Source organism: Oenanthe melanoleuca, chromosome 7 (assembly GCF_029582105.1).
Source record: "Oenanthe melanoleuca isolate GR-GAL-2019-014 chromosome 7, OMel1.0, whole genome shotgun sequence".
NCBI lineage: Eukaryota > Metazoa > Chordata > Aves > Passeriformes > Muscicapidae > Oenanthe > Oenanthe melanoleuca.
In genome coordinates this window covers 31,401,207-31,416,768 of record NC_079341.1, presented here as the reverse complement: position 1 = coordinate 31,416,768, position 15,562 = coordinate 31,401,207, and the positions used below count along the sequence as shown (strand labels likewise).

General features: G+C 40.5%; 1 protein-coding gene across 1 annotated transcript in view; it reads right to left on the bottom strand.

Annotated features, from left to right (window-relative positions):
* The window catches only part of THSD7B (thrombospondin type 1 domain containing 7B), a 243,712-nt gene that overhangs the window by 68,051 nt on the left and 160,099 nt on the right, over positions 1-15,562 (bottom strand). Inside the window, exon 15 of the mRNA XM_056496809.1 lies at positions 7,455-7,633. Coding sequence (XP_056352784.1) covers positions 7,455-7,633 — 179 coding nt within the window. The remainder of the gene's footprint in view (positions 1-7,454; positions 7,634-15,562) is intronic.

Here is a 15,562-nt window from a genome sequence, read left to right as displayed (position 1 = left end):
AAGAGGAGACAGAAGGTCACCTGCACTTTTATGCTGCTGTCTTGGAGGAAGAAACCAATTAAACAACATAAAAAGAAAATGAAGTCCATTTCTGAATCTATCAATCAGCTACAGAGCATAAAACAATGCAAACCCAGCAAAGGATTTGGTTATAATTTCTGAGCAATGGCCACAAGAAACGTCTGCAGCAGAAAAAATATTAACACTTGTTAAGTATTAATCAATGAGAACTGCTCTAGACAGAACAACAGAGCAATATTAAATACTTTAGAAGAGGCAAGACCAGGGTTATTTTAATGACCATCATGCAAGAGGCACCTGAGAGTTCCTGGCTGCTCAGGAGCTCTGACAGATGAATTCACACAGCATACATCTTCATGTCCCTTCTCCCTCTCTGAGCAGTAACTTCATTTCCAATTATTCTCTCTTATTCATAAAGGAGAGTCAGAAAAGTAGAAATTTTCTGCTCTGAATGCTCAGGGTATATTCACAGCACGCAGGTGAGTCAGACCACGTTTAACAAACTCCTGTTCCTCCTAGGAGTAAAGCCATCCACTGGAATGGGGTCAGCTTTAAACTGGGGACACAGAATCTGCTATATATTTATGAGAAAATTCAGTCCTTCTGAAGACATTGCTGTCCAATAACAAAATGAAAGAAGTGACCAAAATCTTCATTAACAACCAGCAGATTCACACAGGTGGTAATAGATGCTACATCAGGCCAACATCAGCACCTCATTTACCAACTCAGCCCAACCTTTGTTCATGCTGGATGCTCTGCACTGTGATTCAGATTTACACAGCACTCCCTGCACTGCACAGATCCAGGCTGCCTCCTGCCCAACACACTCCTGGTCCAACATCTTGCCAACATCTTGTTGCATTCACACTTCAAAAAGTTTTGAAGTTTTTATGTAGCAAGTTCTTAGAACTATAAATTATTGTCATGAACTTCATGACTTGGCATAGAATCCATTTCAAAAGAAATTTCCACATTTGTGTAATTCCACAATGTTTTGCAATCAAGAAGATCATATTTTGGAAATTAATTTTTGAAGAGAGTTATGAAGGACAGCAAAAAAAAGAAAAATATGTCAAAATCTTCGTTTAACTTTCCAAAAGCAAAAGAAGGGGGTACTTCTGTGTAACTGACTCTCTCTGAAGATTAAATCACTTGTGATAAAATGCAAGATGACAAATAACTGTTTCTCACATCTTCTACCATATGAAAGGGTGAAGATGTACCGATATTTTTTGTTCTGAATATTCTTGGGTTTGTTCCAATTAGAACAGAAGCTAGGTCCTCACTTTAACTGTTATGCAGCATCTCCCCTTCCCTAATGACTACAAACCTAAAACTGAGAACAAATCACAAAACTTTGTAGAAAAGAAATAAAAAAAACTTCCTAAAAGAAGGAGAGAGAGGAAAAAAAAAAAACAAAAAAAACCAAACCAAGATTAAAACTGCTGCCAAGGAATAACCAAAGCATCAATCCTTCTTGTTCTGCTCCTAAGACAAAGACAAACAAGAGTAAGTTCAGTCTCAGTGTTAGATGCTGTCACCCTGATTTATGGCACACGCTGTTTGCAGGTCCTCCAACATGACATATTGTCCACCAGAGATTCAGCACAAACCACACTCCTTTCCTCAAAAAAAAAAAAAGCATTGCCTAAACCAATTGAACTTCAGGTCCTTAGGTGAAATGCTAATACTTTCTTCACAGGGCCACCTAGCTTTCTATGGCTGATTTTCCATTTAATTCCATCTCCTCTGAAAAAAATCAACAGGACAGAGGACTTTGGGTATAATTCCTGTCTTTTCCTATTCTTTGCAACAGTCTATCCTATTAAACAATAAATACTCCTTTTCAACAACAAACATAGGAACTCTATTAGAGATACATTCCTAGTTCCAAAGATGCAAAAATATAAATTTCATTTAAACTGAAAGTTCATGCTTTGGTGTATATTTCATTAAAAATTTGGTATGGGCTATAGTAGGCAGAAAAAGATGTAGTTTCATTAAGTAGCAAAAGGTTTCTAATTTTTGTGGATTTGAAAGTAATGCCAGGAAGCAGATTGACATTTTAACATACTTAACTTCACAAAGTGCAAATGTTCTCTCACAATTACAGAAAGCAGCATTACACCATACATCAAGTTGTTTTTTTATTAAAGAGAAGCTTAAAGAAGCTATACAGAAAAAAAAGAAAGCCAAGTGAAAAATACTTTTGAGGGAGTTGTTAAACACCTCTGTTCCTGAAGCTAAAGCTCTTTATGAGTGGCAATTGTGAAAATATGTTTATATGACTCTTTACTCAACAGAAAACCTGCAGGAGGAATGAAAATCAAGTGTGGATAGCTATTGAAGTTGAATATAAAATTAATACATGCTGGGAATTAGAGTAGACACTAGAGGGTTATTATCCTGTACATGGGAACTGGTTTGATTTCCCAAGGAAGTGAAGCAATACCCACCCACATGGGGGACTCACTTCAGGCAGGTGAGATACTGCTCACCCTGCACACATTTGGCTGCTACTTCTGCTCATTTAACAAACTAAATTGCAGTTTAGTACAACTTCCAGTCACAGCAAGAAAAGTGTAAAGGGAAACAGGAGGTTCTTGCTACTTTTTGACACTGAAAATTCTCCCACATTAGTGCAGCAAGCAAAAAAACTTGTCATTTTTATGATACTGTAAAACTGCACTAGAATCAGAGGACAGATGTGTTTTATGCTGTAATTCCTCCCTTTAAGGCAGAGTGGGAGGAAATCAGACCTTCTGAAGATAAAACTGAGATTAAGGATAGGTCTTTTTTTCCCCAGAAGTTAAGTTGCACTTGAAGCAAATGGGTGCTGATAGAGCCAGAGAAAAATGTAAGACAGATGATTTCCTGCATGGCACAGGAAGGGATCTGACACAGCTGATGGACTGATGCAGGACTAGGCTTAGGAATGAACTGCTGGCACCTGAAATCCATATGAGAAAGAGATTCTGAGTGCCTCAAAAAGTTCAGTGACTTTTCTGAAAATTAGAAATCTGTATTACAAAAGAAGTGATTTGAGTAGGAGCTATTTATAATTAGTACATAAATAATTATATTCTTGAAGACCAATTCTAATGCTGGAAGAAGGTTATACATGGAACTCACCAGCCAGGGACTATATGGGAGCTAATTCAGTGACAGCAATGAAAGATGCTAGGCTCAAACTTAACGTTTAATACAAGAGTCTAAAAGTTTTGAAAATGCTGAAAATAACTGTTTTCTCTGAAGTACAAGTGGACCTAAAGCAGCCACTTTCTATGAAAAGATTCCAGAAATTCACACATCTTCACACCTGTTTCTGAGAGACCTGGTCTGTAAGCACACCACCACCCTCCTTTTCCCTTTCCTTAAACTCCTCTCTGCAATTTCAGCAGAAGTACTTGCAATTCTAATGTGCAAAGTGTCTGTATTTCTCATATTCCACAGTGAACACCAGAAAATGTCATTAAGAATAAAATATTCATTTTAATGAAAGCAGTAAGTTTACATTCTAAATACACTACATTTTTCTCCTGCTATGCCTGCCACTACAAATACTCCCAATACTTTAAAAACGTTTGCTTAAATATATACAGAATATATAGAGGGGATAAACTACTTGCTATGATATTTGTCCTTTAGCAGTATTGGCTAAGAGAGAGAGGGGGAAGAAGCAGAAGGAGGGAAAACCTTGACAAGAATATGTATGAGAGCAATCAATAAAAAAATAATCCTTGGAATTCATGAGTCTTGAAAATAAGATGCATTTTCTCACAGTAATCCTAAAAACCTATAAAAGAATATTCAAGCAATAAACCCCCCTTAACTCATATTTAACCTTTCATCATGTAGAACTACATATTAAATAGCAACTGCATGCTGTGTGAGTGCATTCAAAGGAGAGCAGGGATAGAAAAATGTAAATGCTACACCTCTTTTAACATGCACAGCACAGGCAGGAACATCTGCCAGCTGACCCCCTAATCCAATCGGCTGCTCAGAAGCAATCACATCCTCAGATAAGAGCTCACAGCCCCTACATGCAAAGCCCATTTTCTTTAAGAGATGGAGCAAAATGTAGTTAGCCAGCTCTTCAAGCATTTTCAAACAGAGGTACAAGGCGAAAGTAATTCTGCATATTACATGGAGCTGCATTAAAATACTGTCATCTCTTCCCCCAAATATTGTAATTTATCCTCTAATTTCACAGGGCAGGAACACAGACAGAGTTTAAGGCTGAAGGGACTATATCAAATGGAGTGATTTTATCAGAGCACCAGGAGCATTCAGCCCATGCAAATGTTTGGTACCTCTATTAGAAAACAGCCTGGAATAAAATCTTGAAGGGCTCAACCTCGTTCATTGCCTACAATGAGACTAATAAATACAAAAATCCTGAATTAATTCTCCTGAGTTTACTTCTCACATCTCTTGTAAAAAGACTGGGCTGCTTGAGAGGCTCTACAGGCAGATGAACACATCCAAAAGAATGGCTTCAAGATAATCCAGAAGAGTAAAACTCTCTGGAATAAGGAGCACAAACTCCAGGGAATATCATGCAGTAATGGGACATGCCATTATTTCTGTATAAAATCAAATTCCTGCTAAAATATTCTGTCCTTAATAAACAAGCAAGCTGCACTACAGTGACTGAACAAACTCTTGGGGGACAGCATTTTACAACACAGTTTATGTGAATCAAATAACTACTTAGATTCATAAAGTAAATTTTTTTGATCATGCAAATTGCCCCTTTGTCCAAAGCAGTAGCTTTATTAAATATCTGTATTGGCAGAGCCCCAGACATGGTGGGAAATGGTAAGAAACAATTGCTAGAATAGTGTTTCAAGTAACACTATAGTTAGACTTCTGTCAAATATCTGAAAAGCACTGAAGAATATACAGGGGTCTGACAAAAAGCCTAGACAGCACCCAGCACAAAAAGAGAGTGAAAAGATTATCTGGCTTAAGAAAAAGACACACACTGACTGAGGGATTTAATTATAAGACACTGGAAAAATGGAGAGTTCTCCAAAGTAACTGATGAAGCAATAGCAAGGCCCAACTTCAGAAGCAATAATCAAAACCAAAATAACTAAAGATACTGAAGAGAATAAAATGGAAATCATAAATGAAATCTACTAGCACCTGGAGGAATTCATTATTTGTTCTAAGTTATCTAAAATCTTATCAAATGCATAAATCACAATATAACACAGTAGCCACTGAAAAGTAAAACTCAGCACAATGGTGCTATACTGCTTTACTGCTATATAGTTTTCCTCTATCTGATACCAAACCAAAGTGAGTATTTACTACAGGTATTTAATCCAGATTATAGAAAATAATTAGGATGTCACATTTTTATATATAATGAATTTGTAGAGCTTTGCTCTAGGATTTAAAAGCTGCCCAGACCAGAGGGAACAGCAGCAGACAATCTGCCTGACAGTGGATTAATGATATGTGTCCAGCTTAGCTAAGCAGCAGTGCCACCAGCTAATTTACTTTACCATATGGGTAGACAACTTGTGCATCCTGCAACGTGCCCAGGGACCTGAGTGTGTTAAATCTGGGCTGGAAGCCTAAGCCCAGTGAGTGCAGAGCAAAACTCTGTCTGAAGCTCACAAAGTATTGAGAATCATTCAGGAAGGCAATGAAGAGAATCACAGGCAAAACATGTGCATGTCTAAGTGCACATATATACACACTGTTCTTATTTGCACAACAATTTCTTCTTACCCTAAAAGCTCTGAAATATATAGAATTGGACTCAATCCTTTAAAATTGAATCAGAAGAAGATAAACCATTTGTGTGCCAAACACAGTTAGAAATAGCTGCTGTTTTATCCTAAAAAACTCACAAGGAAAGAAACAAAAGCTCCAAAAGGCAACCAACCAAAAAAAACCTCGAAAAACAAGAAGCCACAAACCTAAAGAAACAGACCTGAACGCAATTCTACATTTTTTCTACTACAGCCTGCAACAGAAAGCCTCTAATGAATTCAGTGGGTTTTGGATCATGAGGTGTGTTCCTGGTAAAGAGGCAAAAAGCATCAACCACATTTATATTAATACCAGCCATGGCACTTTGCAAGCACTGTGCACCAATAAACTGTACAAAGACATAACTTCCAAGTTTGAACAATTTCTTTCCTTTAATATCCTCTGAAAGGCTTTTGAAACTGGCAACTCTAATGTGTGTGTGGGAATAGGCAACACAGCATTGATAGCAATAAGTTTGCTATTAATGGAAGGAGTCTGCTGTGTCTATGGCTAACAAACTCCACTATCTTTTCATTACAAAGGAGCTTATTGTTACCTTATCACTTACTGTGGGATTTCACTTTGCCTCTCTGGTGATCTGTCTGATCTATTAAGAAAAGCACTGAGCTATGGACAACATACACTTTATAGCAGTTTTATATTTCTGCAGTTCCTGCTGCTTCTGTTAGCCTACTTCCGATGAATTTCAAATAGAAATAAGGAAAAAGAAGAAGGAAAAAAAAATCCAAGGAGTATTTACCAAGTTTCTCACAGGAAAATAAAATTAACTGTGAGGAAAATGAGTCAAGTTTATAATGAGGAGCTGGAATTGGTGCTGCATTACAGGACATGACTGCTGCAGCAATGGTTGTGCAGAAAAACAACTGAATCCACCAGTTCTAGCACCTACCAAATAAATATTTGTATGAGACCACTGAAGTACTTCTACATGTCACATATTTTATACATATACATATTCATATTATTCATAACATATATATGAAGTTCCTTCAGCACGACTGTTCCTGTCCTATTAATTAATTTTCACGGCTGAATCTGAAATATAGGGCAGACAAAACTAAACAGTACTTCATCAGTGTTAATTAATGCTGAGAATTAATCAGTGAATGTAGGAAATCACTATGTAGAAATGCATAGAGCATAAAGTAGCATTTAAATAGATGCTGATCTTCCTTTAAGAGTAGCAATTTAAAGATTTGCCTCTGATGGGATACTTCAATATTGAATATACAGAGATTAATGTTCAAGGAAACCCGTGCTGTGTTGATGGGAAATATTGCTAAAAATAGCAATTTTTATTTAACTGAAGTTTCTACAGCAACCATAGTTAAAATATCCTTGACATCTGAGTTCTCTTATGTCTACATGCTGCCCAGGTGGGGATTATTAATCCATCAATTATCATGCTCTGGGAGATAACAATTTCTCATATAAAAATACAGTGTTTCAGGTCAAATTCTGCTGATACATGAGCACCTCTCCTTCAGTCCTCAAGGTCAAGGATTGCCCACAAAAGGTGACCCACGGTGTGGTCCCAGAGATAACTCCTATCTTCCACTTCCTCAGCAGCACAGTAACTTTGGATCCCACCCAGAGCACAGCTCAGAGGTTTCTGTGGCTCTCGGAACGTCGCTCACCTGGTTCTTGAGGTCCAGCTTGGGGCAGGGACGGCCTCCGTTGTAGGGCTTCTCCTTGAGCCACTTGGATCTGACTCTCACCCCCGGCCCGCAGGAAGAGCTGCAAGGAGACCACCTGGACCAATCGCTTAATTTGCAATCAAACGGGCAAGGGACCGTGCAAGGCTCTTCCATGTAACCTAAACCAGAAATGCGAGAAAGGTTTTAATCACCGCAGGCAACAAACTCCCGTCCTCTGATGCAACCTGTGCAACCAACACAAAACAAGAACTTCTTGAGGAGAAGGCATTTGGCAGACTGACACCATCCAACTCGAGGTTATGGCATTATTTGTGAAGAACAGCAGTGACTAAAATTAATTTTTACTTGGTTTAGTGCAATGAAGGCAGTGATATAACGGAATGATGGCAAAAGTACCTGCTGTGAAGCTGGTGGTCACCAATATGTGGTAATTACCTTCCTTATTAGACTGTGGCCATGACAAATTCTGGAGAATTAAGTGTACAGCCCAGGTGTGTACTCATTCTGCATTACACTGGCCATCCCCAGAGCTAGCACAGGCAGGAGACAGAGACAGGCTCTCTCCCCACCAGAAAGAACCACAGGGTGGTGGAGGCAACAGAGAGCCCTTCTCTTGGCAGCTCCCAGCAGATGTGGGAGGGACCTGCCTGCCAGTTGGAGAAATGTGAGATTTATTTTTGGGAGAAACAGATGAAACCTGCTTCTCACATCTCACAAGCTCTCTTTATACCTCTTCCCAAACATTTTGCTTAGTCTGGGTTTCAAAAATGGCATTTTAAAGCTTTACTTTCACCTTAAGCTGGTTTGACATGAAAGTCCTCACAAGATATCATCTCTTAAAATCACAACACCAGGCATCTACAGGACCAGCACCTTGTGAAATAAAGCCCAACAGTTTCCTCCAAAAAGGCACAACCCCACAGCTCTCTTAGGAGAGAAGGGAGATTTTGCAGATCCCAGCAGTGGCCGTGGAGCTCTTGGTGTGCAGAAGAGCAGTGGAGAGTGGCTGAACCCTGGGGATTTCCAAGGAATTAGCGGCACCAGTCCTGGGTTGCCAGTGTGGAATAATTCCTGCACCTTCCTGCTTACCATGCTGCATTCATTCTCCCCTGGTTCCTATTATCTGCTTGTCATGTCTGTATGTATTATTTTAATTTAAACAAAAGAGAGATTTCATGTTAGATCATGAAAGCCAGTGGCTGCTCAGATCAGCCTTTATTAGAGGCAGCTTCATCCCTCTGACAGCTCTGGCAATGATGGTTATGGAAATAACTGAACTTCATCCCTACCACTGTTCTGATGCTTCTTATTTTTATGCCCTGAATTTCTGTTTGGTTTTCATCATGTGAACACTCCCTCTTGATTCCTCACCTACAGAATACCAAATTAACTCATTTTGTGACTCTTTTAGGAAGGGTTTTCCCCATATACCCAGCTGACACTCACTGCAGCACAGAGGGAAAAAACACACAAACAACAAAACTCAACCCAGAAGCAGCTGGTGTCCAAAACCCCCAGACAACAGCCCCAGACAGCCATGAAACACCAAGGCTGAGGCACGGAGATTATTCTGGTTCAGAGCTGATTTACTGGCTGAACCATGCCCAAGCCTGCTGCTCACTCCAAAGCTGAACTGTGTTAGAGTCTGGGCATCAACCCACAGCAGCAAACTTGCTGCCTCCCTCCTGCTCTTCACTCTGAAGTCAGCATCAAGAAAGGTTTCAGTCTTATTTAGGCATCCATCCACTGGAAAATATCTTCCTTCTAGAGGTACAAGAAATACTGATGTTGCTTTTGCAAACAGTGTCTTAAAAAAACAGCAGTAGCAACAGCTCCTTCAGCTCAGTGCTGCTCTATTTCTCCTCTCCTGATTCCCTGTGGTGGTGCTGCTCCCATTTCTTTACAGCAGCCACCCTGCAGCCTGGCAGCTGCAATCATTTCCCCACGGAACTCGGGCTGGAACTCTTCCCCAACGTGCAGACCTGTGCCCATACAGTGTGCTCTGCTTCCTTTGCTGCCTCTCATCTCTGTCTGCTGTGGTGCCTCTGCATTTGCAGCTCCAAAGCCACTGGAATTTGGTATCTTAATTATTTCTGACTGAATCCATTCCAGTGATATTGGAATGTTTGAGATATTTCAAATTTGTATGCTTTGTATGTTCACCTCAGTGAGATGACACCCATGCACACACATGTACAAATATTTCTAAAACAGACTCACTTTTTCCCCCTAAATAAGATTCCCAAATATCCCACTGATATTCTGTTCCATCTGTTTAGGTTGCCACTCAAAGCAATTCATAATACATTATGATAAGTAAAAGAAATTTTCTCATGATAGATTTATGAGAAGCATTTCTTAGGCAGTTCTCCAAAGAGTTCTGTTCCACCACTGTATGAAATATCATCTTTCCTTGGGCTGTGTGACAGCCTGGGTAATTAACTTTCAACAGAAACAAAGAAAGTGCCTTGTTTCAAAGTAGGATTAGTCAGAGGGGTTATCAACTTATCAGAGAAGGCAAAATGGGCTAAGTCTTTAGGCAGCTCAAGATCTACATCTATAATAAAAAGAAATAGAAGAAAAAAAAAAGAAATAAACTACAAAAAATAAGGAACATGAAGGAAAAGTTATAATAAACAATTTGTCTTGTATATAAGAAAGAAGATTTTATAATGAAGGTGGTAGAATACTGGCACAGACTGCCCAGAGAAGCTGTGGATGCCCCATCCCTGGCATGTTCAAGGCCAGGTTGGATGGGGGTTGGAGCAATCTGGTCTAGCTCACTGGATTCCCACAATGACCTCTAAAAGGTCCCTTCCAACACAGACTGTTCTGTGAAGACTGAAGAACCTATATTCCATCCCCAGGAAGTGCTGTGAGTCATCCCTCACTGAACCACAGAATTTCCAAAGACATCCCATTGCTAAGAGGTTGCTCATTCCTTTTCGACTTTCCTCCCCCATATTTTTAATTACTTTAAATATAATCAAATACTGGGCAGCTGCAGAGCACTACACTTCCATATTGTCCACAGGAAGCTGACTGTCCCTACTGAACAATGCCACAAAATCAGGATGGGAACACAACTTCCCTTTAAGCTCTCCTTACTCTTACTGCCATTACTCTTCTATCAACCACTTAAGGTTAATCCTACACTAAGATATTTATTCATAGAGCAAAGATTTCATTCAACCAAAATTTTCCTCCAGAAATGCTCCAGTGATGTACCCTCTCTGCTCTGACAGAGAATGCCTTTATGGCTATCTTTTTATGGTGAGCAGTAAGCAACATTGTACTCAGCTCATCCATTGTCTGTGAGGATTTTTTTTTTCTGTAGGAGCCAAGCAATAACTTGCTGTTGTCAGGGGACTAAAAAGACCCACAATAGTCCTAGTTTTGGCATGCCTAGGAAACCTGTAGCTTTGGCATGATGCACAATACTAAACAAACAAAAAAACCCCCAAGGGCAAGATGCTATTAAAAAAATCTATTAATAAGGAATTCTACATTCAAGCTACTATCCAGAGAAATATTCTTACCATTATAGAATATGAATAAATAACATTTCTGAACTACTGTTGCTCAGCTTGGGAGACCAACCCAAGACTGAGTTTACACAGCTGGTTTTGTCAGTGTCATCCTTAAATTTCTCTCATCCATCACATCCCCCTTTCTTCTACCCTCTGCAAAAGCTGGTACCAAACAACTGTTATGTTTCCAAAACCTTCCACAGAAAAAGATGTTCTCTACTTCCCAGTCATTTCAGCCTGCTTTCCATGTATTATTAGATTATTTCTTGAAGTTTCCTTTAACCTTCTTTTGAAAATTATTATTACTATTATTATTCCTTGAAATCTCAGCCACTGTTAAAATAAAGCTCATTTAATTCAGACAAAGCAGATGAGAGCCTCTGTCCTACCTGGGCCAACTGCAGGCTCCTGAACACCACAGAGCTGGAGCTGCACACACAGATGTCACAGGAGGTAGTGACAAGATCACCAGGTTATTTAAGTGGGCACTTTGAAACGTGCTACTGGGAACTGGCAGGAGAAATTGATATGGATGACCAAATAAGCCTTTTCTACATTTAAGTGCTATTGTTTTTCTACTGAGGCACTGTCAACGTATCAGGATGAACAAATGCATTTGCCTAGGCTGCACTGCTCATTTTGCTATGATTTACTCATTAAAAACAATGTGCTTGCTGCTCAACAAGCCACAAATGGAGACTCTAAAGTGTCCCTAACAAACAAAGCACCCACAGGTGACACAGGATGCCCTGGAAGGCTCAGACACACAGTGCAGCAGCCCTGACTCAGCTCAGCTCTCCTGTGCAGCCCAGACACAAAGCAACAGCAGTGGATAAAGTGAGGACCATGGTTTGGTGGCTGTCATGGAATCACAGAAGTTTTGGGTTGGAAGGGACCTCAAAGCTCATCTTGTTCCCACCCCCGCCATGGGCAGGGACATCTTCCACTGTCCCAGGCTGCTCCAAGCCCTGTCCAAGCTGGTCTCGGACACTTCCAGGGAAATGGGGCAGCCACAGCTTCTCTGGGCACCCTGTGCCACCATCAGAGAGGCACAAATACACTCTGCAAAAACTACCATTGTCCCATTTCTGCTGTGCCACCCAGCAGAGCCAAGGCAAGAGGAGGCAGCTCCCCCTGGACGGGCTGAGGGGTGTCAGTGATGGCACAGGGGTTGTGCAGGGAGAAGGACATCAGTGGGTTTACAAGCAAACATCAGGGACACTTCCACCTGACTGCTGCACTTCCAAAAGATAAATTTGCTGAGGGTGTAAGGTCTGCACACAGCGTTAAACAACAGTGCCAGCAGCATTCCAAGAGACTGGCTTAAAAGTGATGCGAAAATAAACATTTCTCCAGCAGCTTTGGAAACAGATGCACCTCTAATTGAATTGGCTCTAGACTCATTTGTATCCTCTCTAACATATTTCATGGTTTCAATTAACAAACTTCTAGCAGTTCTACCCTTGTTAGTAAACCTTGAGGTGCTTCATAAAACTCAAGGTCATTACTGTGAGAGGGACAATTCTGTGCATCACCACAGCTGCCACTGGTAATAACACTGCTAATTTCCCCTGCAGTCTGTGGGACAGGAGAGATCACCCTTTAACAAACTAGGCAGCAGCAGAGTGGACAGTGACACAGGAGAAATGTTTCTAATTACACAGATCAGAGGTAGAGGGGAAAAAAAACTGATTCATTTTGCAATTAATATTTACATTCACTTGGTTACTGACTGTGAAATATCACAAAATAACACCAGTAAATCCAAGCAGTGCTAAAAATCTAACAGCTATAAGGGAAACCTGGTGGACCACAGCATTTTGCAGGCCAAATTCTGCTCAGCTGAAGCTTTGGGATCTCCTGCAAGGCAAACCTCTTGCTACACCTCAGATTAAAACTCAGCATGGAATACAGACTGCAGCCCAGAAACTTAACTCCAGCTGATCATAGTTCTATGGCTGAGGCTTTCCCACTGTGCCAGGAATGAGGCAGCCACTGGCCATGGGCCACATGGCACCACCAAAGATCCAGAAGCCTGTGAGCTGCAAGGGGAGCACCTCGTCCCAAATAATCCTCATTCAAAATCTAGATCCTGCTTCAAGGGAGAAAATTATTAACAAGAAAACTAAGCATAGTAAGTCTAGGAGACTTAAGTTGCTAACAACTTGAGTTGCAGCCGAAAAGGATTTAATCTTGCAACAGAACAAATGTTTAATCTTCTTTTTTTATAGTACACAAGGATTTGAGAGATTTTATGCATTATTAGTTTGCTGAGAAATTTAGGAGATAATCTAATTTACATTCAGTAAATGCACAGCCAAAAAACCCAGCAAAAATAACTTCCACATCAAATATTTTGCAAGGCTCAAATAATGGACCCTTAGCTAATTTATTCCCACTTGCTCAACAAAAGATGCACACACTCACGTTATCTCGTAGCAGACTGATTAGAGATTCTAAATAGACCAGAGAGGACTTGTAAAAAAGGCTGCTAAGTTTAACTCAACATTATTGTTATTGAAATTCATCCAAAGGTTGGTTTTATTGCTCAATTTCACAGTCTCTATAAATCCCGGGGAGGCAGTTGGGTTGATGCTGACTTTGCATTATGATTTCTAATTTCTTTTGATTCTGCATTACAGTTTTCTTCCTCGAAGAACTTGCAAGCATACGCTTGGCGTTAGATACAAGCCCTGGTATTTGATATGTTTAATCTTTTAACTCAATAAGGAAATCTCCATTAATTAGCACTTTCCTTGCAACAGATTGCAGAACAAGCTGAGAACTCTTCCGGAGAAGGAACCTCGTCTGCTGCCTTCTGAGTGCAAGTAAATAGAGGAAATAAACAGGACTTGAGAGCACACAATCATCTCACAGGGAGCATGTGGTGCAGCAGGGCAGAAATCCACTGCACAGGTCTGTCCAGCTCCAACTGTGGGAATGATGCTCCCTTTTCCTGCTGCTCTCCCATGGTGAAGGGCTGGCCTGGCTGCTTGGGAGCCCTGACATCTTAACAAAGTCCTTACTCAAATAAAAAACCATCCACTGGGATCAATAGCAGTTAGGGGAGTAGCTCAGCTGTGTTTTTCTGTATACTTTGCTCATCACTCTGCCACTGGGAAAATCATCTGTTTTCTTCAAATAAAATGGAGTAAGTTTTTTTTTTTTTTTTTCTTAGCAGTGCTGGAATCCTCTATATATCAGGAAAAAAACTTAGCCCACTGTATTTTATTGTGGATTGTTTACCATATACATATTTTTGAGGCTACTCAATGAGCATGTACGAGCATGTTTATAAAAAAAATCCAAGACTGTGTTTATATTCTATTATTACTATATTTATACAAGAAAACAAGACATTTTTAAAGCCTGAACACAATTAAACTGTCCAGACAATCAAATTCCCTTTTCTCCTACACCTGACTTCTCTCAGAGGCCTGATGGCACAGCAGCTCTGAAAATAGATGTGCAGAGTGCTCTGAAGATCAATACAGACTTGGGCAATTTGGACCAGGCACGAAGCATCTTCCAGAGCCAAGGGTCCATTCCTGGGAGAAAGCTGCCACCAAATGTCACTGAAAATATCTACCCCCCTCAGTAAATCATATATGTCCTGAAGGTCAATGGCTTCAGGCTCTGCTGGAGCACACTAAGAAACTCAATTTCAGACTTTGGGGCCCTCTGTGGAGAGCATCTTTCTGCCAGTTTCTGAAGCCATGACATTGGGCACTGTCAACACAATATGCCACCTCATTTCTGCTGCCAAGCTGTGACCCCAAGACACAGACAAGCCTCATTTAGACAACTTGCCTTGGACAACAACGTTATGGCTTTCATTTGACAGAATGGGACATGCTGATGCATCTCCTTGCATCCTGATAATTGGCATGTATTCTGCATTACAATATTGCTTTTATTTCAGACAAAATAAACCAGCAGATGACTCTGCAGAAAACAGGAACACTAATTAGATCAGTGTGCAATTAATATTATCAAGAGGGCTCACAGCAGCATGAAAAAAATTTGCTTTTCTTTAAATGTACATTCCTAGTTCTTTAATTTACAAACTCAAGGGGTTTTTCCAGTGTGAGGACCTGTGTTCATGACAGGTCACACAGGCACTAGAAAGGCAGGGGAAAGTTGTCAGCCAGCTGTGACCTCCACAGCCCCTCCCCAATGTCACAGGAGGTGAGTGACACAGTGACCCCCAAATCAATACATTTAAATCAATACTCTGCCTCAATTCCTTCTCCCATCAACACTAAACGAGTAAGCCCAAGTGCACACTTGAATTATACAGGTGCTGCTTTAAGGATGCCACTAACCATTACCAGCACCAGGAAGATCCATGAGTGATTCCCCAAAATCCAGGTAGCTGCAGCCAGGTCCCATCTGCCTGCATGAGGAGTTTCACTCCACCTATGAGAGGTCACCTTGCTGCAGAAGCATCTGACCCTCTTGAATAAAGCTGCACTATAAAAACATCTGATGAAAACACGATTTTAAGAAAGGGAACAGTCCTGGTTTTCCACAGCTCTGGCTCAGGGAGAGCAGCAG